General features: G+C 51.9%; 1 protein-coding gene across 1 annotated transcript in view; it reads left to right on the forward strand.

Moving 5' to 3' along the window:
* Positions 1 to 26,860, forward strand: part of PLXND1 (plexin D1) — a 71,119-nt gene that overhangs the window by 7,799 nt on the left and 36,460 nt on the right. The window contains exons 2-12 of the mRNA XM_064667076.1: positions 9,342 to 9,518; positions 11,876 to 12,007; positions 13,962 to 14,062; positions 14,736 to 14,865; positions 15,383 to 15,557; positions 17,032 to 17,140; positions 18,047 to 18,149; positions 20,503 to 20,607; positions 22,396 to 22,485; positions 23,326 to 23,419; positions 25,731 to 25,894. Coding sequence (XP_064523146.1) covers positions 9,342 to 9,518; positions 11,876 to 12,007; positions 13,962 to 14,062; positions 14,736 to 14,865; positions 15,383 to 15,557; positions 17,032 to 17,140; positions 18,047 to 18,149; positions 20,503 to 20,607; positions 22,396 to 22,485; positions 23,326 to 23,419; positions 25,731 to 25,894 — 1,380 coding nt within the window. The remainder of the gene's footprint in view (positions 1 to 9,341; positions 9,519 to 11,875; positions 12,008 to 13,961; positions 14,063 to 14,735; positions 14,866 to 15,382; positions 15,558 to 17,031; positions 17,141 to 18,046; positions 18,150 to 20,502; positions 20,608 to 22,395; positions 22,486 to 23,325; positions 23,420 to 25,730; positions 25,895 to 26,860) is intronic.

The raw sequence follows: 26,860 nt of genomic DNA on the forward strand, positions 1-26,860 counted from the left end.
AGCCGGGCTCGTGCGCCATGCGCCGGGGTGGCCCGTGGCAGCCGGTGGCTCCCGGCTACAGGGGCTGTGTGCAGGCGTGAGAGCACTCAGCTGCACCAGGGGCAGGATGGATGGAGCGTGTGACTGCTCCTCTGTGCTGGGGACGGGATGGATGAAGCTTGGGATTCTTGATTCGAGGAAGAAGCGGCTCCATGGGCAGGGGCGGGTGGATGTTGCCAGAGGCATTGCCGTGCCCCAGGTGGAGGAGCCACAGGGCTGTGCCTGCGGTGTTGCTGCAGCGCCTGCACTCGAGGTGCCTTTGGCATGGTGAGCCCTGGGCGCATTGCAGCCCCTGTTGCTGCCCTCTTTCATGGTGGGGAGGAAGGTGCTCAGGTCCATCTGATCAATGCCTCTGATAAGAGGAGTGGCAGCATCAGGGTTTGAATTGAGGTCCTCAGTGCTGCTGTGTGACTGTCTCCAGCACACATCCCCAGGGGCACAGCGTGGCAGGGGACCAACCCCTAGGTCTGCAGGAGGGATCCTGTTCACTATTTCTTGTTGTTTGTTTCTTTCTCTCTTTCTTTTTTGTTGTTGTTGTTTTTTCTTTTGAATCCTGTTGGGTTGGTAAAGAAATGATTGTAAGTCTTTATTTTCGAGTTGGACTTTAACACCTTGCATCAGGCAGAGGAGGTGACAGACTGTCTATATGGTATCTCCCACTTTGAGGGGCCAGCAGAATTTATTGACATTTTTGAGCAGAGGGAGCAGTACTAATTTCTAACATCTGGAGAGCAGCTCTGCTGGCAGCCGCTGCTCCGGCGGAGCGAGGCCATGGGGGCGTGGGACGGCTCGTGCCCGGGGAGGCGCGGGTGGAGCAGGGCTGGGACGAGCCCCTGTCGGATGTGGTGTGCTGGTGAGCAGGGCGACAGCAGAGACCATGGTGATCTTGCCTCAATACCTGCTGAGTGTCAGCGGGGCTTGTCCAACGTGGGGGGTGTGTGCTGGCTCCTTGCGCAGGTTCATGGGGTTTGGGACTAGGATGTCTCTGGGGAGGGGGGTGTGGGGTCTGTGGCACCCTGCAGCAACGGGGATGCCAGTGATGGCCCCTGGTCTGAGCAGACCCAATCTGCTGTTACCAGCCCCTGTGCCTTCCTCTCCAGTTTATTGGACCTATGGACAACCACAGTCTTGCAGGGTGCGACAAGAGGCTCTTCAGCTTCGGCTTTTTATCCAGTGGACAACAGGATAGGTGTTAACTTGCCTTTTCAAGCTCCTTTCCATGGTAGGGAGCTCATTCTGCTGTGCCCCTACTCTGAAGGCAGCACAGCCAGAGTCGCAGTCCCGTGTTTGCTGCCATGCTCCCGAGGGTGCTGCCGTGGGAACTGGGGAGCTCTGGTGAGATGGTTGAGTCCAGAGTACAAACCCCAAGTGTAAGTCCCAGGCCCCAGTGAAACTGCAAGCGCATGTTTGGATCTACAGGCATGGGCTCAGGTTGGGCTTTTGGCAACTGATATGGCAGGTCATTAAATGGGAAGGAAACTGGGGGTAAATATCTGCTCCAGGGACAGAAATCCACATCTGGAGAGCACCTGACACAGGTGATGTCTTTGCTGCACTTGTTCGTTTGGTTTGATTTCTGCATGTCCCTGGGATGGGTGGGGGTCCCTCCTGGCATTCCCAACCAGGACACTGCTCTGGGCAGTGTGCAAACATCCTCGGTGCTGGGACTGTCTGACTGTAGAATGGTGACTTGGCCACTGTCTCATAAGCTGCTGGAGAAAGGTGTCAAGCTTTGGGAGGAGCTGGGGTTGCAATGTTACATTCCTGGGATCCCCTAACTGTAGTGTCATTTCCAACTGAGGTGTGGTATCACAGCAAGCTCAGGGGATATTTTCAAAAAGCTTTGAAAACAGCAGTTTCTACAAATCCTGAGCACAAAATAGAAAATGATACAGAAAAGGAAAGCTTTCCATACTTTAACCAAATCAGAGCAATGCTCCGTTGCTGAATCCAGTAGGACCATTGATTTGTAACAACTTTTGAAATAATTAAAATTATACAAATATTATGATCTTAATTTCCTAACTGGGAGGGGAATGGGTGGGGAGGGAGGACCTCCAGAGATGAAGTCGTAGAGATGTCAATAGGCACAGTGCTTTCAGAGCACTGAAGAACGCCTTTTGCTTTGTACAGGTGCCGCCTGCGAGAGGAGATGGTCTCTGAGTATGAGGGCTGGCCACAGACCAGTGGAGCCTGACTCACACCTTCATCCTTTGTGCTTCCATAACCATCTGATTAACCTCTTTACTTGAATTTCCTCTGTCCCCAGAATGAGGGCAGGGGTTAGAGTGGAAGAAGGGTCTGTATGGTTTGGTCGCTTCTGCATTTGGAGTGCTCAGGTAATGAGCAAAAACCTTTCCATGTCAAGCTTACCCAGTGGGCTGGTGCTGGAGAACAAGTGGTGATGGTTTGTTTTTTTTGGACTCTGGTGCTGAGGCTGTGGAGCAAGCAATGCACAGGCGGTGCCCAGGGGGACAGCACTGCGGCACAGCACTGCTTCTCAGAGACAGGTTTTACTGAGGATGCGTAACAGAAGAGTAGAGTTCTGCTCATTATCTCAGGGCTTAATTGATTCAGCAAACTAATGAGGAAAATACAGGAAAACATTTACTATAAACCATTGCTAAATGAAACAGATTTGAACTGACACGTGCAAAAGACCAGTTGTGTTAGGTAAGTTGTTACTTTAATGGATGCTTTTTTCAGCCCAGACTCACACAGATACGCCTTCAGAGCACTTTGAGCATGTGAAGTGCTAAGTGTTAGTGCTAGCAATAATAAAATAATAACGCCCAAAGATCGAGGAGCCAAACTTACAGTTCAGCAGGGACTCCTCCCTGTGGGAAGGAGTTTGAATAGTCTGAGGTTGGTTGCTGAAGCCAAAGCTCGACGTAAATGAGAAACACAGCTTGAGTGGTGGAGGGGGGGGGCTCTCCCTGGGAAAGAGCAGCTAAGAAAGTACAGCCTGAATAAACCAAGCGTCTTACTCTGAGCAGTTTCTAAGGGGGAGGCATTTGTTGGGCTCCTGAGCAGGAATGGGTGTCCTTGAGATGAGGCGTGCTCAGCTGATCAGCTCAGCCCCTTGTCCCGGGGGAGTGGGAAGAGGAGCAGAGTTTCCAACGAGGGTGAATTTAAAGAACATGCAAGCTCTTGCTGCTCAAACGCGTGCTGTTCTGACTGTGACAACCCCTTTGGAGCCTGTTGTTTGTTAATCCCTCTGCCTGCCTATTCCTGAGGGATTTGATTGTATAATCTGAAGTATTGTATTTAATGCAGGATGAAGGCTAACATAATAAGCTTGACCAGTCTTCCTGGCGGCATGAAGGATGTGCAATTTTAGTTAAAAGACTGCTATGTTTTTCATGTTTCTCCACTTTAAGCAGTTCCCCGTGCTGTTGCACGTGCTGCTTCAGTGTCCTGCTGGGGGAGGCATTGACAGGTGCCAGACCCCCAACTTGTGTGGAGTGAGGAAAGGGGACCCGTGCTGGGACTACTGGAGTTGGGGGAAGGTATTTTTAGGGGGGTTGTGCAGAGCAGGTCCTACCAGTCTCCTGTCCTCTTTGTGCTCAGCTTTCTTTTCCACTTGGGATCAGCATCATGGGTTTGGGTGATGGTGGCCACAAGCTGGGCCAGTTGTGGCTGGAGGAGGGGGCAGAAGAGACTGAGAGGGGAATCACACTGTCAGCTTCAGGCATCAAGCTTCAGTGCCACTGCTGGAGCTGAGACTGGAGCCTCTGGGGGCTCCTTGGAGCCCATACATACTCCCCAGCACCCCAAGGAAGGCTTCTGCCATAGATCCTCCAGTCCTTCCCTCCCACACCTGAGGTGACATGGCAGCAGGTGGTTGGATGGCTGCAGAGACCCCATGGTTGTTCAAGCCGTTGCCAGGCTTTGGCTTCACCATAGCAGACTGGCTGGCTGTGCCTGCAGCCCATCGGTGCCCCGATCCTGTCCCAGTCTCTGTGACCTCTCTCTGAGGTGAGTTCTGGCGGGCAGCAGCTGTACGTGCTGTCTGCTCGGGGCTGCTGTTCCAGGAGCAGCAACCAGAGCTTGGGTTTCCCCCTCTGAGATAATCTGGGGTGCTGAGAGCCTCTTACGGCATTGAAAGCCTCTCACCTCTGGTGGTTTGAGGTCTGCGGCCACAGCAGAGGTGAGTGTGGCTGCTGCCGCCGAGTTGCAGTGGTTTGGCCCAGCTCAGCTGTGTTCTGCCTTCCTGTGCTTGCTGTACCCTGCCTTCCTGCAGCCTTTGGTCCCATGCGAGGCTGCGGAGAGTGAAATTTAGGCGCGGTCAGGAAAGAAAAGATTGGAGTCAAGAGAAGAGAGAGGGAAGAATGAGTTCTATAAGAGCAATGGTTCCCTGCAAGGACGTGATCTGGGTGACTGCTGGGAGAACATGGAGGGGTGTTGGGACAGCCCATTACTGGTGTCACACTGGCGGCTTGCAGAATACCCTGGGCCAGTGCTGGCACTGTGCAAATGAGCAAAACGCAGCACAACTGCTGCTTCCTTACTTGAGGAACTTGCTGTGGGGGTCCTGATTGCTTAGTGTTGGTAATTCTGGAGAAAAATTTGTCCAGATTCACTTTGTTGGAGGTTCTCAGCCTGAGTGCCTCTACTGGCTACAAGTGCACACTGATTTGCCTCCTGTTGCCTAAAAAATATGATGGGAAGTCTGAGGAGCTCTGTGCTGATGCCTGCCCTTGCAGCAGCACTGCAATTGGAGACTGCTTACATGTCAACTGCCTCAACAGTGGAGTCCTCTTCTGAGGATGAAATTCTGCTCCAGGCATCCCAAGAAGCTTGTTTTTGACAGGTCTGACTGCAACACTCCAGCAGATAAACGCGTGATTGTGTGTACAAACTGCTGGGGGACGGGAAGGTTCCGGGGGAATATGGGCTTTGCTGGGGGAGCACAGCTGGTCTGGGCTCTGTCTGACACAGAGCAGGGCTTGTACTCTCCGTTTGCGTAATGCAGCTGGGCTGGCTTGGCATCTCTGGCTTTGTCTGTTCTCCTGTGCAATATTTCCCCATTGCTTTTTAGCCTCTCCCTACTGTTCAGGGCGAGTCCATGTCCTGCTGTTCTCTTCAGACAGTATCTGAATTATTCTGAATATTCTCTCTGCAGTCAGAGATTTCCCTGAGTCATACCTAAATGTTAATAAAAGCCTAATGGTTTATGTTAAGGAAGGCAAGAGATAAAACTAGAGCCCTTTTATCACAGCCTTTAATGGCCTGAAAATGTCAGTTGTGTGGGAGCAGCTGCCAAATTTTGAGCCTATGAAGATGATGGGTAAGTCCCACAAATCAACAAGTTTGGAGCGGATTATCGGATGCCGACTGTGTCATTTTCCCAGGACTCCAGGCATGCTGGAAGCCAACACTTTAATCCCCTCTGATATGACATCTGAAAGGGGCCGGGCTCCCCTTCCCCTCGCTGCAGAGCTCCGGAGCTGCTGCGGCACAGCCAGCACGGCCTCCTGGAGGACAGGGCTCAGGGCTTTCCTTGCACTGCAGCTTCTGAGTCACAAATTAGCTCCAGCTTTGCTTGAGAACTATTTTTAAGGTCACAAACACAGGATGCAGAAATCAGCGCATTTCATGGTTTTCCTGAGTGCTGCCTCACCACTCCTCTTCCTCCTTCTGTTTCCAGCAGACTTCCTTCCCGAAGGGACATCCTGCATGCCCGGGGCTGGGGAGCTGTAATGGAAATTCTGGGAAATTGCCTTTTCTGCTTCTTTTAGGCCTGGGATAAAGAAATGAACTCACACCATGAAGACAACTAAACTCTTGAGCTCTGATGTGGCTGGAGATCTTTTATCTCTGTCCCACTTTGTTTCTGCAATTGCACTCATGGGTTAATCTGACTAACCATCCTCTTAGCTGTGGCCCCTTGATTTGAATTAATTTGCATTACTTGTGAAATTTTGCAGCAATACCACCTATGTCAGTGTGCAGGGTGACAGCAGTGTGTTCTCCTCCCTCCTCACAGTGTGTGGGGGCACAGCAGTGTGTACCCCTCCCTTGTCACAGCATGTAGGGGCACAACAGGGTGTACCCCTCCCTTGTCACAGCATGTAGGGGCACAGCAGTGTGTACCCCTCCCTTGTCACAGCATGTAGGGGCACAACAGGGTGTACCCCTCCTCACAGTGTGCAGGGTAACAGTGGTGCTGCTCAGCCAGGGTTGGCTGTGGCTGTCCCTGACTTGTGCCTGAGGAGGCTCATCATCAGCATCAGAGTGGCAGAGTCAAACATTTTGGGTGCAGAAGGTTTCAGATCTAGACTCAGTCCATATTTCTGTGAGGTACTGAGGACCCAGAGCATGTCACAGAAAAATAGAGGCAGTAAGTAAATGCCTACAAGGTGTTTTAAAATGCAGATTATAGGAAGAGATTGGTTTTGGAAGAAAACTTAATATTTGTGCTTTCCCCACATCAGGGAAGGGCAGCTTGATTTAAGATGGAGCAGGATTTAACCCATCCTGCATGGAGAAAGCTTCTATCCCAAACATCCAGTGCAATTCCCCAGCTGTGGTGACTGCCTGGTGCCTGCAGAAGGATGTGACTTGGCTGTATCCTGTTTCCTGTAACATGTGGGAGTTAAGCTGTCCCCTTGGTGCTGTGGGGTACAGGCAGCAGCAGCACAGCATGTCATCCCTTCTTGGGACATGGCCGAGGGAAATACCATATGTCTCCTCCTGCCCATCCATCCCTTGGAAGAACTGATGTCATTTGAAGAAAGGTGTTTCAGAGGAAGGATGTGTGCAGCCAAAATAAAGCTTGGCCTGGGTTAGAATAGTTACATCCTGTTTACTGTGGAAAACACTTTGCGCTGATATGAGCTCTGAAATGTGTGATTTGTAGGCAGGCAGGCGCTGCAGATAAGGGACTTCCGTGAGTTTGGCCACCTGCGAGAAGAAAGGGCTGTGTCCAGCGGACTGGCAGGCAGCAATGCTACTCCTGGCTCCTGTCTTCTCTGTGGACAGGAGGTGCTGAGTGTCCCTTGGGGTCCCAGCTGGCCGGAGGTGTCTCTGTGCCTCAGTTTCCCAGTAGGAAGGAGCTTTGCGAGCTTCAGGTGGTGAATATTGATAAAGACCAATGAAGAGGGGCTAGAGTTAATGATCCCCAAGACAATTAAATAAACCCAAGTGCGTTTCTAAAGATCTGGTTGTGAAGGGAAGGAACCATTAAATCAGAAACGTGAATGGCTTGCTGTGTTCTCTATATGGTATAAAAAAAGTGTCACCCAGTGACAGGGCAAATATACACACTTAAGAATTTGGGCTGTGATTTTATTTTTTAATAGAATGAGGTGTGATAAAACTGCAAAATGCATTTAGCATTGCATCCATAAACTTGTTCCTTTTGTCTTGGTCCCCTATGAATGGAGTGCAGCTGTGAACGTGCTGCCTCCTGCTTGGCAGTTGTCTGAACAGAGGAAGTTTTTCACTTCAGTCTTTGTTATTCCGTGTCTGATGCAGCCAGTGGTGGCCACAGGGTCTGGTGTCTGCTGGGGTGCAGGGGACCAAGGTCAGGGTGGTTTTTTGAAGAGGACCCAGCCTGTCACTGGCTGCAGCATGGCTGTGCCGGTGCAGCAGCAGGGATGTGAGCCCTGGATGTGTCTGCAGCAGCACGATCCCTGCAGTCAGAGGTACGTGTTGTTGTGCAGAGGATGCTGTGGGGTGTTATGCCTCCAGGTGCCCAGGTAGCCTGTGCTGTTTGCTGACTGGCTGCTACAACACCCCAAGGGCTGCCTGGCACCCACCGCTCCCAGTGGGGTTTGCTGCTGTCCTCTCCCATGCAAAGAGGAGAAGTGGGCAGTGCCATGGCCTGTGGTCCCCATGCCAGCTGACCCCTGGGGTGGCTATGGCCATGGCAGAGAGGTCACCAGTCCTGCGGGGTTCTGCTGGAGGCTTCTTCCCTTCCTCCAGTGTGGGGACACCGTCCCTCACTCCTGCAGGCGCAGCACCATTGCTTTGTGTACATTTTGGGATTTAGCATGTTTCTTTCCCACTTCTGCCCTGGAATGTATTGCACCAACCCAAGATACATGGTGCTGACTGGGGGGCAGATGGGCATGAGGCAGGAGGTGCACCCCAAAGCGGGGTGCAGGCAGAGGAGGGGAGGTCCTGACCGGTCTCATGCTCTTGCTGCAAAGCCTAAAGATTTGCCTAATCTTCTGAACCATCTGGAAAGGGGAGAAAGCTGAAGCTTTAGCCTGGTTCCATCGATGAAAGAGTTATGATAACAAGGGAATTAGCATCAAGGCCGTGGTGCAGCCCAGCGGGGAGGGACTGTTCTGGACAGGCTGGTGGTCACCTTCTGCCTGGTAGAGGCATGCGATCCAGTTCCCTGACAGATACAGCCTCAAATCCCTTCACTTGTTCTGCTTAAATTCACACTCCTGACAGTTTCTGTGGCCAGGCTATCCATGTTATGGTTGGGTTCAGAAAGGCATAAACGTGCTTCATCCTTGGGGTGTGGGTTGCACCCCGCCAGGTGTCTCTTGCTGGAGTTTTGTACCAGTCCTTCCCACAGTTAGGGCCTGGGTTGGGCACAGGTGGCCTGTGGATACCTGCTGCTGCCAGAATGCCAGCCCTGCCACCTCTGCCTGCCACAGGGAGGGTTACAGCACGGGCATGGCCTTCCTTGGGCTAAACCTGGGGTGACACCGTAGGTGATGTGGTAATGGCCCTTGAAACATGCCTGTCTTTTGAACAACTCCAACTGCACCTGCTGCAGGTGAATTGTTGGCAGTGAGACTGTTGTGATGTTCAACTGGTGTTGAATCCATCCAAGTTGTCTGAGCAGAAATTACATGAGAATCTCAGAGGATTTGGGGTGAGAGGGGTCATAAATCTTGGTGTGTCTCGGCAGGGTAGGAGGAATATAAGGCATTCAGTCCTGCTTGCAAATGCCACTGCCATGCAGCAATTTCACTAATTAATTTGGCATAGAAGAGTCAAGTCTGTTGTCTTGCTTTGGGCCAAACAAGCCAAATGCCTGCTCAGAGACACGGCTCACTGGCAAGTCCTTAACCACTGTCCTCTGCCTTTGCCCCTTGGCACCTGACAGTGAATCGACATGGGAGTACTGACACTGATCTCCTTCTCCACATGCCAGCCCTTGCAGGCAGCTCATCTGCCGGGGCCACTTGCTTTCTGCTTTTCTCTGACTCAGCAGTGAGGGGCTTTAGCAGGGCAGAGTGGAGCTCTCAGCAGTCTGATCCCGCTGTGCCCGAGGGGGGTGGTGGGGGAACCCGCTGACGTTTGTGCAGCGCAGTGATAGTTGTGTCTCTCCACAGCTGCAGCCGGAGCAGCTGGACTGTGGAGCAGCGCACCTCCAGCACCCGCTGGCCATCGTGAACCCCGTCACAGCCACCCCCATCTTCACCTACAGTGGCCTGACCGCAGTGGCAGTGGCCAGCGTCAACAACTACACTGTTGTGTTCCTGGGCACCGCCAGTGGAGGACTCCTGAAGGCAAGTAGGGCCTGGCAGCACCAGCATGGGGCAGCAGGGCTGGGGGACAGGGCGGGTGTCGGGGCCTCCCCTTCCAGCACCTTTGGTCTGCCCAGAGGACAGCGTCTGTTGTTGACTTGGTCTGAGCACCTGCTTCCATCAGGCAGTGAAGAAATCTTTGGGTACTGCTGCAACCTGGACGGTTGGAGGTGCTTGGAGGGAAGAAAACTGATCCAGTCTCTCTCCTTGCATCCAAATGCTCCTGGCAGAAGTGTGGGAACAATCACAAAGGAACTCCCTGCTTTGATTTTTGCCCAAAGGGGCAGGTAATTTGGGCGGGTGGGAGGGAGCTGGCACCAAGCTGGGTGCAGTGGGCTGGAGGGCACATGCCACACGCAGTGCAGCCTGTTCACACGGCATTAACAGCTCTGCTCCATTATCATCTTGGAGAGAGCAGCCTTATCTGTGGAGCCTCCATTAGGGAGAGGCTCCTGGCTACCCTTTGCTGGGATAATTTGCTCAGATAGCTGTAATCTAATTCTACAACACAGCTGCATAACCAGAAGCCCTTTTACCTTCAGGGCTCCTTGCTCTTTGGCACGGGACACAAGATACTTTGTGTGAGTTATCATTCAGATTTGCTGCCTGAGAAAAGACAGCAGAGGGGCAGAAATAGTGTTCACCCAGCTCCTGCCAGCAGCAATTAGGGCTGCCAGGGGCACGTATGGGAAATTAATCTGATTCTGCGCTGCAGACAGGCATTTGGTGAGGGCCAGTGCACGTTTAGGAGTCATGAGAGGGACAGCAGCGCTTGGGCAGCGTGGCCAGGGCAAGCTGTGCCAGGGTGCAGTGCCCCAGAGGGCAATGGTGGGCAAGAGGGTCTGTCCTGGTGACTCCCCACATGTTCAGGTCCGGAAGGCCACAGACAGACACACTCCTGTGGTGGGGTTACCCAGGACTTCATGCACCAGGGTAGCTCATGTCCTCCAGCCCACCCCAGCCTGCTGCACCAGGAGGACTGGTGGTCGCTGCCCCTCCGTGCTGCTGCGGGGGCTCTCCTGCAGGGTCTGCAGCCCCCGGGAGCCAGGGAGAGTGCCTGCATAGAGAGGGTGTAGGGTGAATGTGCCCAGGAGGCAGAGGGACACAGGGGCAGGCATCTGGAAACAGCCACGTGTGGAGCACATCTCAGCAGGAAGGGTGAGAGGATGGTTGCAGTGGAGGGTGTCAGGGCTTGGTTCATGGGCATCTTGGCTGATCCCAGGGAAATCATTTAGCCTCTGGCTAGCCAGCTTTTAAAATGGGCACAATGGCAGTTCCGTGCTTTTTCTGCATAGCTTGCAGTGCTTGCATATGGTTCTTAGCAGAGAGAAGCCCCTGCTTTGAGCCTGTGCTGTCTTACTGGGGCATGTCAGTGCTGCTCTAGTGTACGAATTAATTAACCTATGTTAATTAATTAATCCAGACTTTAGAGAGGAGAGGCATACTTGATCCTTATGATTATTGCCTTCCCTTGCTAGTAGGGAGGCAGGAATTTTCCTCACTCCCTTTCTGTTTTAAGCTGAAAAGTGACTGTCACGAGAAATTGTGTAGCCCCATTGTTATTTCCTCTCAGCAATGCCACATTTAATTTACTGAGTTTTCAAGTCAAATGCCAAGACATTCAGAGATCTGAAAGGCAGGCTGATGCTGTGCAGCCTTCTCCATCACTGCCAGCACTTCAGCTGGCGATTCATGAAGCGAGGTAGGACTCAGTACTCTCGTGGCAGCTGCCGTGGTCTTCTGGAGTCAGCAGGGATAGAAGCTTCTCTTGGCTGGGTGCGACAACACTTATTTTTCAAATATGCAGGGAGCAGGGGATGCCATGCTGTACAGCCCTGTTGCTGATTTTCGCTGTTTTTCATTAGGCTTTCAAAACTCACTGTTCTCTCTACAGAAATGTGCATATGTATGTGATGAGGGCTGAAGGCTGGTGCCACTTGCATTAGGGTAACTCAAGGAACGCTGCTGTGGCTACTGGACACAGCTGAGGAATGCTGCTGTGGGTGCTGGATGCAGCCATGCAGGGGTAGAACCTCAGTCCAGGAGCTTTCCAGGCAGCCACTCCAACAGAGGGTCTGTGGGTGATGAAGTTCCTCTGTCACTGAGCAGGGCTGGGGCTTTCTGGGCCAGGGTGTGCCTACCCAGTGGCACAGAGCTGGCTTTCCAGGAAAGCTCTGTGCGTGCAGCCTGCAAAGTGTGCAGATATTTACAGTGCTTGACAATGTGGGGCACTGCTGGATACCACTTTGATTCTTGTTTATACCAAGGAGAAATAATCTTCTCCCCAGTGTTTGAAAAATGGTCTCAGGGAGTGTCTTAGTGGCTTCTTCTCACTACAGATTAACCTGGACACTACCATGAAGGTTATTAGCAGGAGATCCATTTCAGTGGCTTATGGAGAGCCTGTCCACCCCATCATGCAGTTTGACCCTTCTGATCCCACCTATCTCTATCTGATGACCTCCTACCAGGTGAGATTTTCATTCCTCAACAAAACAGTGCTTTGAGCACATCACGTGTTTGGTTTAGCACCGAGCTGGGAGCAGGGCGGGACAGTAAGATTTGCTTTAATATTAATGGACAGAGACAACAAGTTCAGAGCTTTGGCTGGGATGTCAAAGGGGTTTCTGGGGAGGTACCTGTGCCTGTCCATTCTCCTGTGTGGGGTGGTCAGACCATGCAGCCTGGCCTGTGAGGTGTTTGTGGTGGCCAGGTAGACAGGAGAGTGAAAGATCCTGAAAGCGATTGCACTGACAGGAGTGCAGAAATAAGCAGATGTTGTTCCTGTACAGAAACCCCAAGATGAGAGTACATGGTCTTTAGGGAGGCTTTTAGGAGATCCTGCAGACAAAAAGTCTGTCTGTCAGAAGTGTTCCCTGGGGTGGTTTCTGCTCAGCCCTCTGCAGGAGTGCTCTGCAGAGACCTGGAGAAGCCGCAGCAGGTACAGACAGATGACCTCGTGTCCGTCAAGTGAACAGAGGAGGAAGATGAGAGCTGAGCGCTCTAGGCGCTGGTGGTTTGTCCTGAATTACATTTTAATCTGTCAAAACAGATGCATAGCCACAAATGTTACATGCTGTATTTGTATTTTCCAAGCCCTAATTCTGTGCAGAGTGGTCATTATCATTTCAGAGACCCCTCCCAGGACACCTCCGACTGTCTCAGCCCCCAGCTGGGCTGTGCTCTCTGCTCAGGCTGAACAAACACCCAGTGTGGTGCTTGTGGTGCCTCCTCTGACTGCTTCTTTTCCAATAAATCAAACGAGTTAATTTTTTGGGGTGGAATTAGCATCCTGGAAAGCTCCACAGGACTTGACAGGGTTGGGATGGGGTTGCTGAGCCCCACAGGGCCAGGGAGCAGCAAGGTGCTGTGGGTGAAGTAGGCGTCTGGCCAAGGAGCTCAAGGGTCCACGGTGCACTTGCCTAGTGGGACCTCAGAGCTCTTGGCACCTCACATTTTCAGTCTCTGCTGTACCAAACCACTCAGGTTTCCTTCACAAATGTTCAGAGATCAAAGGAGGAGAAAGCAGAAACCAACACATGCTTTCTCTCCAACTGCTCCTGCCAAGCGAGTTCCCAGAGGTACTTTGATTTCTTTACAAATCAAAGTTTCTAGGGTGGTGCTGCTTTCTGATTGTTGCATAAATAGCCAGGGAGCGCTGAACTCTACCTGGAAAGGAGCTTTCTGCAGGTCTGGATGAGAGCTTTTCACAGGGAGGAACAAGCTGTGAAGCCACCTTCATCTGACACCTCTGAAAGGTGCAGTGTCACTCTCCGTAGCCTGGCCATCCCATGGCTCCTGCCATGGCGCTGGCTGGAAAGGGGCAGCCCAGCTCAGCCCAACTCAGCCCAGCTCAGCTCAGCTCAGCCCAACTCAGCCCAGCTCAGCTCAGCTCAGCCCAACTCAGCCCAGCTCAGCCCAGCTCAGCTCAGCTCAGCCCAACTCAGCCCAGCTCAGCTCAGCTCAGCCCAACTCAGCCCAGCTCAGCCCAACTCAGCCCAGCTCAGCCCAGCTCAGCCCAACTCAGCCCAGCTCAGCTCAGCTCAGCCCAGCCCAGCCCAACTCAGCCCAGCTCAGCCCAGCTCAGCCCAGCCCAGCCCAGCCAGTTGCGCACACCGTGGGGCACCCGAACCCTTGGGTGTCCTCCCTGCCCTGGGACAAGCTCTGGAGGTCCCCAGTGGGCAGCAGGTGGCTGCCCGGGCTGGTCCCTCAGTGGGTGGCCGTGGCACAGCACCCACCTCCAAGTGGTGCCAGGGCCTGCTGCCGCTGCTGTCAGTGACTGTGCTGCAGGCTGAGGGGTGTCACAGCCCACGGCACTGCTGTCTCGTCCCCAGCCGTGCGTGGCCGTACTGGCACATCCCAGTTGGGCGGGTGTTCCTGTGGTGCTGTAGAACATTTGGAAGCAGTCGTGCTGTTGTCGTGCAGATGACGCGGGTGAAGGTGGCTGCCTGCAGCCAGTACTCGACGTGCACAGACTGCCTGGCCGCCGCTGACGCCTACTGCGGGTGGTGCACGATGGAGACCAGGTAGGACCAGGCGTGTCCTGGTGTGCTTCGGCGTGTCCTTTGACCCCCAAGCCCGGGCAAGAATTTCTGGTGTCTTTTGTATTTCCTTGCAGTCACACTGCCATAAGTCTTTGTCCATTCCTTATGAAATACGTGTTGTTAAAAACAATTACATCTGGCCCAAAGGGTTGGGATGCTCTTCAGAGCCAGGACTTCACTGTAGCTGCATTGTCGCGCTGCAGGCAGCTGCCAGTGCAGAGAATGTCTTGCCAGCATCCAACCATGGGACTGCGAGAGCCCACACCCTGTGAAAGACCAGCTTTTGCCCTTGCAGTTCTCATCTATGGGTAGAAGACAATCACACTCAGAAAAGGATATTCAAAATTAGATTCCATGTTTGCAAACTGAAGATGTTGGACAGAATGTCACCTCCTCTTCCTCAGTTTGGATTAAACCTGGCCTTCTCCCGCCTTCCTCAATCCTGGTGCTCCACTGGTGCTGTGGGAGTGTGTGCTCTTATCGTGGCAACCAGACACTTTAAATATAGCAGAAAACACCGAGGCTTAGCTGCATGGATAGAGGAAAAAGATGCAGACACAGGATTTTCTCAGAATCTTCTCTCACAAAGAACTCAACAATTTTATCACCTATTTTAAAACTCATCAACCATGAGCTGTTCCCCTGTCCGTTGCAGGTGTTCTTTGCAGCATGAGTGCACCAACTCCACAGGGGCCAGCTTCTGGGCGAGTGTGAGTGAAGGAGTGCAGCAGTGCCCCTCCATGACCATCCTGGAGCCCGAGATCAATATTGACAAGGAGAACCCGGTGCGTTTGATGCCAGTAATAAATCAATCACCTGCAGTGTCCGTAGAGCTGTTACCTGCTCTCAGGGCAGGTAACTCTCCATGCTCCTCCAGCAGAGAGCACGGCTCTGCAGGGCTCACACGTGGGTCAGGGGGATGCTCTGCTGAGCTGCTGTGTCAGGCCAAGGCTCTCAGAGGGCTGGGGGTGACCTCCTGCACCCTGGAGCTGGCTGGATGCTTGTAGGCAAACAGAACCTAGAGCTGCTGCACCAAACACACAGGGGAGGGTAGCAGAATTTCAAACACAGATGATCAGCTGCAGATGGCTGAGTCAACTCATTTTCTGGTTTTGTATTGTTGCTATTTTTAACTATTTTAATTGTATTTTTAATGTTTTTCATAAAAATATTTTTTGTTTAAAGACAGACCCTGTCTGTGGGTTTGTTTTGGAGTCGTCTACCTCTGAAAAGCTTCTAAAATTTTGAAAAATTCTAAATGTAATTTTCTGACATAATAACTGATTTTTTTGTCTAATATAGGCCCTGATAATACAAATAAATGGAACTATCCCGAACCTGAATGGAACAAATATTTCATGTGACTACGGAAACAACATCCACACAGTAGCTAGAGTTGCTGGAGATTATGTAAACCAATTTATTTATTGCAGTTTGCTTCCACGTGAGAAATATCCAGCATTTCCTGATGACCAAGGTATGTAGAGGCAAGCAAGCTGGGTTCCTTCTAACCACTTTTGTGGGCATAATTTTTAATAGACTTCATTTCTTTTTCCATTTGTATATGCAGATAATGCATACAGGGAAGAAAAGCCCAAAGCTGCTTCTCTTTTACAGGGCATATGACTCTGAAGCGTAGGAGTTCCACCATCTTTCCACAAAGTGACAGTATTTCAAATCTATCAATTTTTGTTTTAAACATCAGAATTTAAATGCCAGTTAATGGACTTACTTTTATCTGATTTGAGTTTTTGCTTCAGATTTAGTAAGTACTAAGCCAAAAATGTTTCAGCCTTGGACAAATAATGTTGCTCCTTATATTGATATTTTCAATTGCTCTGTTTAATTTCCCTCTGCAACACGTGCTGCCTTTCAGGAGAAGCTCTGGAAAAAGAGCAAGTGGGTGCCTAAAAGAGCTCAGGAACTCTTAGTCCCTGAGCCAGATGGAGCTTTGCAGTGTCCCCTGGTTTCTGATGGTAGCACAGGGGATGCCCATCCCAAGGCTCCGTGGAGCTGCCTGCGGAGGGGCGAGCGCCTGTGGATGGAGCTGAAGGAGGCTGAGCTGATGGCTGAGCTGACCCCATCTGAGATCAGCCACTCAGCAATGGAGTCAGCCCCTCTCATAGCGCCTTAGAGAAGTTCAGTGCTTCATTCCAGACTTGAGTGCTTATTAAATTTTCATCCTTCGAGCCTGGGGTGAATGCGCTATTGAAGATGGCTGACTTCAGTAGAGAGAGAATTAGACAGTCCTTTTGAAAATCCCACTTTTCCTAGGCCCGTTTGTAAAGCTGCGTTGTTTTTCTCCCCAGCTATCCAAAGAATGGGAGATCATTAACTGCTCTGTATTGTTGGTTATGGCAATGTCCAAATGAATTTCTGGAATCCAATGCACTGATTTATTGTCCATATTCTGAAAGAGGCATTGTCTCTTCTCTTTGGTGCTTATATGGCAAAATTGCAAAGAAAAAAAAATTCAGCAATTTTGGGGGGAGGGGAGGTAGTATGGCATCTTGAGCAGCCAAAAAAGGGATTTCCACTCTCCTCTGAGTGTTTGTTGTCATGGGGAAAGTGAGCAGGGTTTTAAAACATGATAACTAACATGTTTAAATTACCACATTTTTTATAAATATAATTTAGCACCAACTGTACGTGAAGACAATTATTAACTCTGCTAATTAACACTTGCACAACACGCTGAAATTTTGTGCTGAAAGTCACAATGTTCTTTTCTGTGAGGGTAGTGTAAAGCACTGATTTAGGAGGGAAGGGCTGAAAGTCAGAGGACAAAGAATGGCTGGTCCAAGCTCTGACATGCAGCTTGAAGGAAGCCCTAGGGAAAACAAATCAGATTTAGCCCTTGTTTTCCCAAGGGTCTGTCTTGTCTACTGTCTTGTCGTGAGCGTGAGCGAGGGGCTCTTGCAACCCAATATTCTTTGGCTTGATTCTCTCAGACCACGTGGTGGTTGAAACTGCTCTCCGGGTCAACAGCAAAAACATTATCCAGGCCAATTTCACCATCTATGATTGCAAAAGGACTGGAAACATTTACCCAAAGAGAGCGTAAGTGACCCCGGTGTGCGGGCAGCGGGGCCCCCACGGGCAGGGCACGGGTGGCACCGGGGCGATGGAGGCAGGTGGGGTGGTTTGGAGGTGGAGGTGCCAGCACACAGCTGGACGAGGGTCTCCCTGTGTGGGGTTAATGGGAGAGCACAGCCCCTGCCAGTGGGTGGCTGGGGGGCTGAGCAGGATTTGGCAGGATCGTGGGGGATGCAATACCAGGGATTTACAGAGGAGGGTCCTCACGTCGTCTCAAGCCATCTGGACATGTTGGGTTTCTTTTAAACATGAATAATATTTTTATATAAAGCTTGGTCTGTTAACCCTTCAGCAGCAGAACCAGCCTCCCCAGAAATCCTTGGAAGCATCTGTGGGGCGCTGGGGAAGGGAGGGACATTCTCTCTTGCCCCTTCCAGCCCTGGGTGGGAGCAACCACATACCCCCATCAGCAGGATGGGCTGGAGGGGGACTCTGGTGCCACTCTCCAAAATTCATCCACCTCTCTGGAGTGTAACAGCAGGGCCAGGCTGCAGGGACCCCGTGTCCTACCTGCCGGCACTCCCGTGCCTGTGCAAACAGCAGGGAGAGCCTTCATCAGGCCTGACTTGCCCGGCTCCCTGGAGAGACGGATAGAGTGTTTTTGGCAGAAAAGCATTTTATGCTCAGCAGGTGCGTGGCTCCTGGCCTGCTGTGGCCTGGAGCAGGGAGATGATGTCTGGGGGTGATGGGCTCTGCCCACATCCCCTGCTGGCTCCCAGGGAGAGGAGGAGAGCAAAATTCAGCACCTGCCATGGGTTTTTCTGGGCACCATTGTAGACTGAACTGTGTGAAGACGGGTTGTAGGGCCTAGGTGTGGCTCCTCTGAGCAGCCTAAACTCTGCTTTTCTCACCATACCTTTGCCATTCCAGGTGCACCAGCTGCCTCTCAGCCAGGTGGAAGTGTCACTGGTGCCCCTCCACCTACACCTGCGTCTCCAACCACTCGCAGTGTGACAACGCGCTGCAGATGAAGGTGAGGCCCATTAAACTGCTGCTCAGGCTCTGAGCCTCCTCCACCAGCCACTTGCTGGCACAGCTTGTGCCCGGCTGGAGTTGGGGCACCCTTCTCAGCTGGTGTCCAGGAGAGGGGTGTGTGCAGGCAGGTAAAGCTGCAGCTGCATCACACCGTGCTGTGCCGTGCCGAGGTGTGGGTGGGAGGAGGCTGGCAGCCTGGCTAAAGCATTCAGCTGTCCTGGTGCCCTCAGTGGGCTCTGTCCCTTGGCTGTCCATCACCTCCCATATCTGGAGCAATGCTGCTGCTTTTCCACATCCTGGGCCGCCTGGGTTTCAGTGTGAGAAATGCAGCCATACTCCACCATTCCCTAGGCTCTGACTTGTGGTTGCTGTATGTTTATAACGTGCTGGAGCACCACTGGTGGTGCTTGTCTATAGGAGAAAATCTCCCCTTTCCAAATTGTAGCTTTAATAACCGAGACTCAGTGTGTCCCTGCTTCTGAAATTTAAATTGAAGGTAATTTAAATAAAATTGACTTTTTAGCAATCAATCTGCTGTAGATCCAAGCCAAGCTTTTACGCCGTAAATTGAATATCCCTTTAGCCAGGCACTGGCACTGCTGCTCGGGGCAGGGGCTTGGGGATGTCAGTTCCAGCAGTGGCATCAGTTGACATCAGGGCTGTGGGACTGGCTGGGGACTGCCCTGGGTTAGTCCTAGATCAGCAGAGGACTGACTTTATTGTTGACTTTATTGTCTCAGATCTCCTACTCCAGAGGTACAGTTGGGCTGGATGCTCAGCTGGTTGGGCATGTTTCTGTTTTCTCTCTGCTGATCTGTGTGAGCAGCTGCAGGATGAGGTGCTCTGTAGCCCAGGAAACACGGTGCCTCTTCATGTAGTCAGAGCTTTCAGTAAACAAACCATTGCGGGCGCGACTGCACCTGAGCGCAGCTCCGCTGGGAAAGCAGCATCAGAGCAGTTCCATCCACAGCATCTTAAACATTCAGCCCCTTTGCCCTGATCCAGACACGAAGGATATAGTCAGCTGGAAGCTTTATTTCTGGTTGCTGGTGAACAGCAGGAGAAGGAGCTGCAAGACGACAAGTTAATCAGTCCTCTAAAGTGTATTTCTCTTGGGAAGCTTTGCCAGCTCCAGTGACATGCAAGGACACACCAGGCCATAGGAGGTTTTGCATGAATTTTCTTGTAGCCCTGCTGGTTTTATTTTAACTCTTTTGATTCCCCTGGAAGAAGCTTGGGACTGAAATCTCTCCCCTGTGCTTTGTTTTGGTGTTTTGCATCCCTTATCATGTGCATCTCTGTTATTTAATCTCCTTGTTTTGGTGGCACCAACTGTGCTTGGTTAGATGAGTGTCCTGACAGAAGTAAAGCATGTTCTCCACAGACAAACAGGCACTTCCAGGTAGTTCCCTGACCCCTAGGTAGGTCTGGAGAGGGCAGGAGAGAAACTTCCCACTCACTGCGTGTCTGGTCCCAGGGATATGTCCGGCCCCAGGGATGTGTCTGGACAGGCATCCTGGTGCTGGGAGGGCAGGCTTGGCCTCTCCTTGGAGCAGCAGCAGCACTGGCATCAGCGGAGCCACAGTGGGCTAACCTTTAATGCAAGCGAGAGGAAATCTTGCCTGCTGCAAATGATTCTGCATAATGGACCAAGTATTTTGTTGTCTTTTACCCCAATGGCTCCACTGTCACAGGCATTACTCTGGATGTACCCTGGGGCCACAGAGAAGCTGGCTTCATTTTTGCTGTAGCTTCGCACTGTGATTTACATCTCATGAGAGAACAGGACGGGCTTGTCATACGGGCTGGAATTCTGAGTCAGCTCCAGTGTCTGAGACATCAATTTAAAATGAGAACAAAACTAGGGGGACAGATGTCCTCTTAAAATCATTTTTCAGCTTTATTTAAGCCTTTCATTGCAGCTACCCTACTAGTGCAGGCCCCTCACTGGATCCCCTGTGGCTCATCGTATCCTCCCTCCACACACGTGAGACCCCTGTGCCCTGTGGTGCCGCCGTGCAGGATGGAGGCCCTGGAACACAGACTCTCCTTGGGGGCTGGCAGGAGTGCTGATGCAGTGAATGGGATGTGGCTTCCAGCAGGCAGGAGAGGGTCACACTGGCAGATCTGCTGTTGGAGGTGGCAGTGGCTCCCTTCAGTGTCACTCCACCCATGTCACTGCTGGAGCCGCAGCTGAGGTGTGGATATGCAGTCGCTGTGCACCTGGCAGTACCTGGTTCCCAGTGAAATGAGTCTTACCAAGGGCCCTGATGTGTCCTCTTGTCGTGTCACTGAGGAAGCTCAGCACGCACCCAGCTAACCTCTTTTTTCCTTGTTTTTGTACCTAACAGAAGAAAATTGACTGTCCTCGAATTGTACCTGCCCCTTTGGAGCCAATGCCCACAGGAGTATCTCGGGACATCACGATCTCACTCGCCAATGCGACTTTCTCTAAGGTAAAAATGTTCCTGGAGGGACTGGGAAGGTTCGGGTGTTTGGGATAAATAAAACTCCCAGTTCCCTTGTGGGTGTTTGCTCCACTGCAGAGCGTGCCAGTGTCACACTCTCCCAGCACCACGTGCCAGCCCCGCCCCAGCACCCACACTGAGGAGTAAAGGACACAGCCCTGAGCTGGGCACTGGGAGCCTGTGCTGGCAGAGCCACAGAGTTGAGTACAGCACAGAAGCATGGTTTGACTTAACTTTGGGTCGTCAGTGCAGAGCTTGTTTGGTATGAAAAAGTCCTTTCTCTGAAATTTTCTGACATGCAAATTGTAACAGGGTGAAAAGGGGGAGTGGATATTGAATGGTGCCTTCTGAGACGCACTGCACACCAGAAGGAACCAGAGGAATTTGGGGCAGAGAGGCTGGGTACTGGGAAAATGCTTGAGTAAGCACTGGTATTTGTAGAAAGCCGCCCTGAGTCATTTTGGGTCAGTTCAGCAGGGCCCATGGGGCTGGGTCTGCTGTGCCTCTGCAGATGATTCCAGCATGCTGGGCAGCCAGGCAGCTTCTTGTTCTGCAGGGGAGAAGAGTTTTGGAAGTACTGGTGGAGCTGTTCTGGGGTGCCAGGGTACTGAGGGCTGTGGAGGCACTGCTCCCACCACACCTCCTGCCCTTGGTGTGGGGGCAGAGCAGACCCTCCCACCAAGATGGGGTGGTCTTTTCCTGCACAGCTTCGGCCTCTGGGAAGGAGGATGTGCCTTCCACAATCAGCAAAATGGGGCCAGAAATCCTTTTTCCTCTCTGGATGCTGGAGGTGGCTGAGGAGGAAGCAATACTGCATGGAACCCATAGGAAATGGAGTCAGCAGGAAAGGGGCCACAGCACCTTGGCAGCTGGAGGGGCTCTGGCACTCTGGTTTCCTTCTGCTCCCTGTCCTGGAATGCCAGCTGGGATTCCTTCTCCTTCCATCTCCACAGGAGCTCATGAGTGCTGCTGGAGCTGGGAGCTTTGGAGACATGTGGCTTTTCTGCAACATAGGCAGTCCCTGGCAGGGGCACGAGTCCAGGGGTATGGGCAGCCCACAGATGCAGAGCCAGAGCTGCCTGGGTGCAGGTGATGCACTGAACGAGATTCTGCCCGTGTGTTCGCTGAGCCAGCAGCTCCCTGCCTGGGGTCTGGTGCCTCCTTTCATGTCTTTTATCAGATCTGCCAGTTTCAAAGGGTAGTTAGACCTCAGTAGTGGTGGAGCATCAACCTTCTTGGAGACAGGATTTTTTCCTGCAGGATGGGGGTGCAGCAGTCACTTGGGGCAGGATATCATTCTTGTGTTATCAGGAAAACAGCGCAGAAATCTGTCTTTGAAACATGCTTCTGGCTGGGTCCTCATTTGAATTAGAGATTTGCTCTGTGTAGTTGTTGAGAGGAGGAAGGTGACTGAGCCCAAATCATGGGCTGGTTTGGGCTGGTTTACAAGGTGGCTTGGGACAACGGTGGCTCTTGATCTGCACTGCAGCATGAGCTCCAAAGACCCCCAGCCACGAGGAACCCCAGTACCGTGCTGTCAGGGTTTCAAGAGCCCAGCCAGGCACAGCTCCTGGTCTCTCTGTGTGCCCTGGGCCAGGTACAGCTCCTGGTCCACGCGTTTTGTGTTGGGTTCTGATCTCCTGTTTGACTTGGACACAGTTCAGGTACCGACAGCAGAACAAAGGTGGGACGCAATGCCTGCCTTGTCAGCTGACAGGTGGAGAACTGCACAAAACATTTGCTGCAGCTGTTCTGCCCTTGTCTTCCCTCTCCCAGGAGACAGCTCTGGAGTGCCATTTTGGGACAGACAGGACATTTGAAGCCCGGTGGGTGAACTCCTCTGCTGTGGAGTGTGTACGTGTGCTGGTGAGTCGGGGGGTGAGGCTGCCAGCCCTGCTTCCCCCATGGTGAGGGCCAGGTCCAAGGGCAGGGAGGGTCTCACTGCCAGCCTCCAACTCAGCAGTGGGACACTGCTTGCCTTCTTACCTCCCTCCTGGGTTCACCCCTCCAGCAAGAGGCTCTCTGTGTGCACCAATGCTGGCAGGGCACTCCGGCATCACGGGTGTTGTGTTCCCAGCTCCGTGGGGATCTGCAGTGGCTTTGACCTCTGCTCCCCTGGGGCTTGGGAAGGAGCTGCTTGTTTACCTTTCTAGATGGGAAGAGTTCAGTTCAGGCAAAAAATTTGGCCACCTTTCAGGGTTGCTATTTCTGTAGCTTTTATTTTGAATGAGGAATTGGCCTCAGAAAATGCTGTGCTGCTCACTAGAGAACTGTGTGTGGTTATCAGAGGGCAGATTGCACCTCCAAAAGACAGCAAACGTTTGGGCTTCCACCAGTGGGAATATTGCAAGTGGAAGCTGGAGAGGAGCACTTTCCCATCACGTCACCTGTATTGCAGCCCAGCACTGAGAATGCACAGACAGGCCAGGCTGTTCATTTTCCTGTCCGTTTCTGCTAAAAATAGCAGCAAACCAGGGCTCTGCTCTCACTGTGGCATGTGCTGTGTCCCAGTGCCCTTCACTGGGACCTCAGCAAAATGATTAAAACAGAACAGCCATCCTGCTCCTTCTGCTATAGATGAGACTCTCGTGTCTGGGGAAGCAGTGGTCAGAGAAGCCTCACAAGGAAGGTTCATCCATGTAGTGTGGGTATGGGACCTTCTATTTTACTAAATTTCCTACATTTTCACTTGTTTTTTGTGTGCAGCTCCACACATCAGAAAAAAGCCATCACTTCCCAGTGAACCTCCAGCTGAAGGACAGACCAGACAGATTTATTGACAGTCCGGAGATGATGACAGGTCTGAGTTGAAAATATGTTTATGCTTCTCTCATCTGGTCAGCTTGAATGACTCTCAAACCCAGGCAGAGTTTATGGGTAAAGGGTAGAGACCATGGCTCTGCCGGGCACAGCTCAGTTCCTTCTCTCAGGCACGTGCAAAAAGCATACTTACCCAGAGCTGCTCCCTGTGAATGGGAGCCCAGAGCCCAGACAGGCACCTACCACATCCCGGTTACAGCCAGGGAAGGTCAAGCCCCATCTGTGAGTGCAGGCAGCTCTTGGTCACAGCAGGGATGTGGGGTGCCCCCAGGGCCAGAGAGGAATTCCTCCCAGAGGAGAAAAGAGTTGGGGCGGGGCTCTTCCCTTAGCTCTCGCAGAAGTGTGGCACCAAGGTTCCACATGCTGTGAAAATTGAGTCTTCTTTTTACCTTCTGTGTTGAGAAACAATAAAATCTCTAAACACATTCCATCCCTGGCCTGATCTCTGGGAAGAATGCTCGGATTTGCAAAAAAGCCCTTGCTGCATGAGCAGGCTGAGGCAGGAGGGCAGTCAGACTCAGAGTGTGCTCATACCAGGTGCCCAGGCAGGATGAGCCCCTTGTCGTGGGCTCTGCTTGGAGGCAGTATTCCCAGGAGGCAGTATTCCCAGGAGGCAGTATTCCCAGGAGGCAGTATTCCCAGGCTCTTTCACCTCTCGACAGTGTCAGCAGTTGTGGCAGAAGGGGCTGATTTACCCAAGGTGCAGAGGAGTAGGAGAGCCTGAAGGGAGGCTTCCTTTGGAGAATGGCTGTGACAGGGAGAGAGATGCGAGCACCAACACCCACTGACCAGGATAAAAAGGTTTCCCTGTGGTAAATCCCTGTGTATGAAGGAGGATTGTCTTGCACAGTGAAAATACCTGGAAATACTAACATGGGCGGGCATGACACGTGGCTTCCCTGTAGAAAGAAGATAGTGTCCATAATACAGCAGTAATCCTGAGGACTGGGGTGGGAGATTGGGGTTTTGGATATGCAGGAGACTCAGTTCTCTGTGTGGGTGGTGCTGGGAGCAGGAACCACGGCAGAAAGAGCATGTTGGAATTCCCCCTTCTCCTGCGCGAAGAAGGAGCTCGCTTACACAGGCCATGTTTTCATCCGTCTGAATTGACCAGAATATTTGGAGTTCCTGTGGGACCCTTAGGCTGCTCTGGCTCCTTGCCTTATTCAGGCTGGTGTGAGTCACGATAGAGAGGCTGCCTTGCATCAGGGACAGAGATCTGCCAGGCCAGTTATAAATGTGGGCATTTTTTATAGCGTCTTTAATGAAATTGCTGATATTGGTGTTTATTATTTCAGTATTTATTAGCTTTTATTGTTTTGATAGTCCACTGAAGGAATAGAAGCTCTGCTATTGGGTGGAAAACCACCCAGTGTAACTCCCTGAGGGGACTGCAGACATGGTGGACTAAGCTTTTTTTTGTGGAGAATAGGAGAGCCCCTCGGCACTGGTGATGTTACTTTAGCATGGCACAGGCAGGATGTTGGTGCTGGTAAAGTTTTGTTAGCACAGCACGGCAGAGTGTTGACGCTGAGGGACTCCTTAGTTGTTCATGAAGTGCCTTGAGATGCTCCCGTGAGCAGAAGTGCCAAATGTGACCGTTTCTGTGTTTTATGTTCTCCTGCAAGGTCTCCTCTGGGGAAAAGGGTGTGAAAGCCACACTTCCTGAGCATTTCTGGCTGTTATCTCAGCAGATACCCACACTCCAGTGGCAGAAGTCTTTAGGCTAGAGAGGAAATGTAACCCGGGGCACCAGCTAATGGAGAGGTGAAGGCGGTGTAGGAAAAAGATGTGGAAGCTGAGCTGAGCAGATCTGAAGGGAGAAGTCAATGAAAGGGGCCCATGGTCACAGGGGGAGGGAAGGGAACTGTAAACACTGTACAGAGTACAAATCACTCCATTTTTGTCAGTGTGGAAGCAGTGTGATTGCTTTGCTGGCAGGAAGGAGCCAGCTTTGCCAAGGAGCTTCCCGTGTGGATGCTGAGAGTTGGAAGTGTGTAGCATGAATTGACAAAAAGATTCGAGTTTGGGTGTTGTTTGTTTTTCAAGGGGAATAAAAAGGAAAAGAAAGCGCTAAATTATGTTGCAGTGAGAACAAGCACTGGGGCCTTCTGGGAAATCTGCAGGATGGCAGCCAAGTGCTCTGCTCATCCACTGGATTTCAGATGTTGCTGGGATTAATGTAACGGGGGTGGTGGGAGCGGGGGTGGGTGTTTGACTGCCTCAGGCTAAGCAAAGTTGTGAAAGCCGCGGGCCCGGAGCTGACATTTCTGTTGTCTCTGGTGGCTCAGTGGAGGTGTACAACTGTGGGACCGGCAGTGCCGACTGCTCCCAGTGCCTGGGGAGGGAGGACGTGGGGCACCGCTGTCTCTGGAGCGAGAGCAGCTCCAGCTGCAGGCTGCACACCGAGCCCCCCCAGGTCTCCGACGCCTGCCCAGCTCCTGAGATTAGGAAGGTAAGACCCAAAGGCAATACGGCGTGGGGTGGGGTAGGGTGGGGTGGGCTGAGGTGGGGTGGCGTGGGGTGGCGTGGGGTAGGGTGGGGTGGCGTGGGGTGGGGTGGGGTGGGGTGTGGTGCTGAGGGGTGGGACTAGCCACCCTGTCCCAGCTGGGACAGAAGAGGATCCAGGCATTGTCCCTGGCACAGGACAGGGTCAAGACCAGCACTGAATTATTCACTGACTTTCTATGCTGTTGAGTCGCCTAGTGCCAAGGACATCTTACTAGTGACAGGATTCAGTCTTCATTGTGTTAGTGGGAAACATAGCAGCACAATTCAAATGCCCCAGAGTTCCTAGAGTTGCTAAAAGCAAGAAGGATATGTAGGGTTGGTTGAAGGATCCTTATCAGGAAAGCATTTAATGGAGCATGACTGAAATGTGATTGTGAGCCCTGTCTCCAGGCACATGTAAACTGCACTTCTGCTGTGATTTAAGAGTGGCAGAGGGACCTTTGGGCATCATGCATTTTGAAATGTATTTTACTTAAATTGTAGTTAAATTAATGTTTATTGGAGGCCTTTGGATCTGGGACTCTGCTTAGAGGTATGGTGGGAGCCAACAAATTGATCCCTGACAACTAGCAAAGAAAATACATAGACCAGATCTTAAAATGGGGTCCCTAGAAAAAGAGAAGCTGGAGACACAAAATATCAGAACTGGCAAGGATGTGAGCATCAGAATTGGCAAGGATATGAGATTTCTGCTCTTAGGGAGGCATGTGGTGATCCAGGTGCTGTAACACTGCAGAGGGGCTGTAGGATCCCCATTGCTGCCGCTTCCCTCTCATCCCTGTGGGGGAGAGGTGCTCCCCTGAGTCTGTCCTTCCCCATACTCATCAAATGTTATCAGCACTCCCCAGAAAATAATGGAAGGAAACCACAGTTCAGGTTGCAGAGCGTCACCGACTCTGTCGCTATTTCC

The sequence above is a fragment of the Pseudopipra pipra genome, chromosome 11 (assembly GCF_036250125.1).
Source record: "Pseudopipra pipra isolate bDixPip1 chromosome 11, bDixPip1.hap1, whole genome shotgun sequence".
NCBI classification, from domain to species: Eukaryota; Metazoa; Chordata; class Aves; order Passeriformes; family Pipridae; genus Pseudopipra; species Pseudopipra pipra.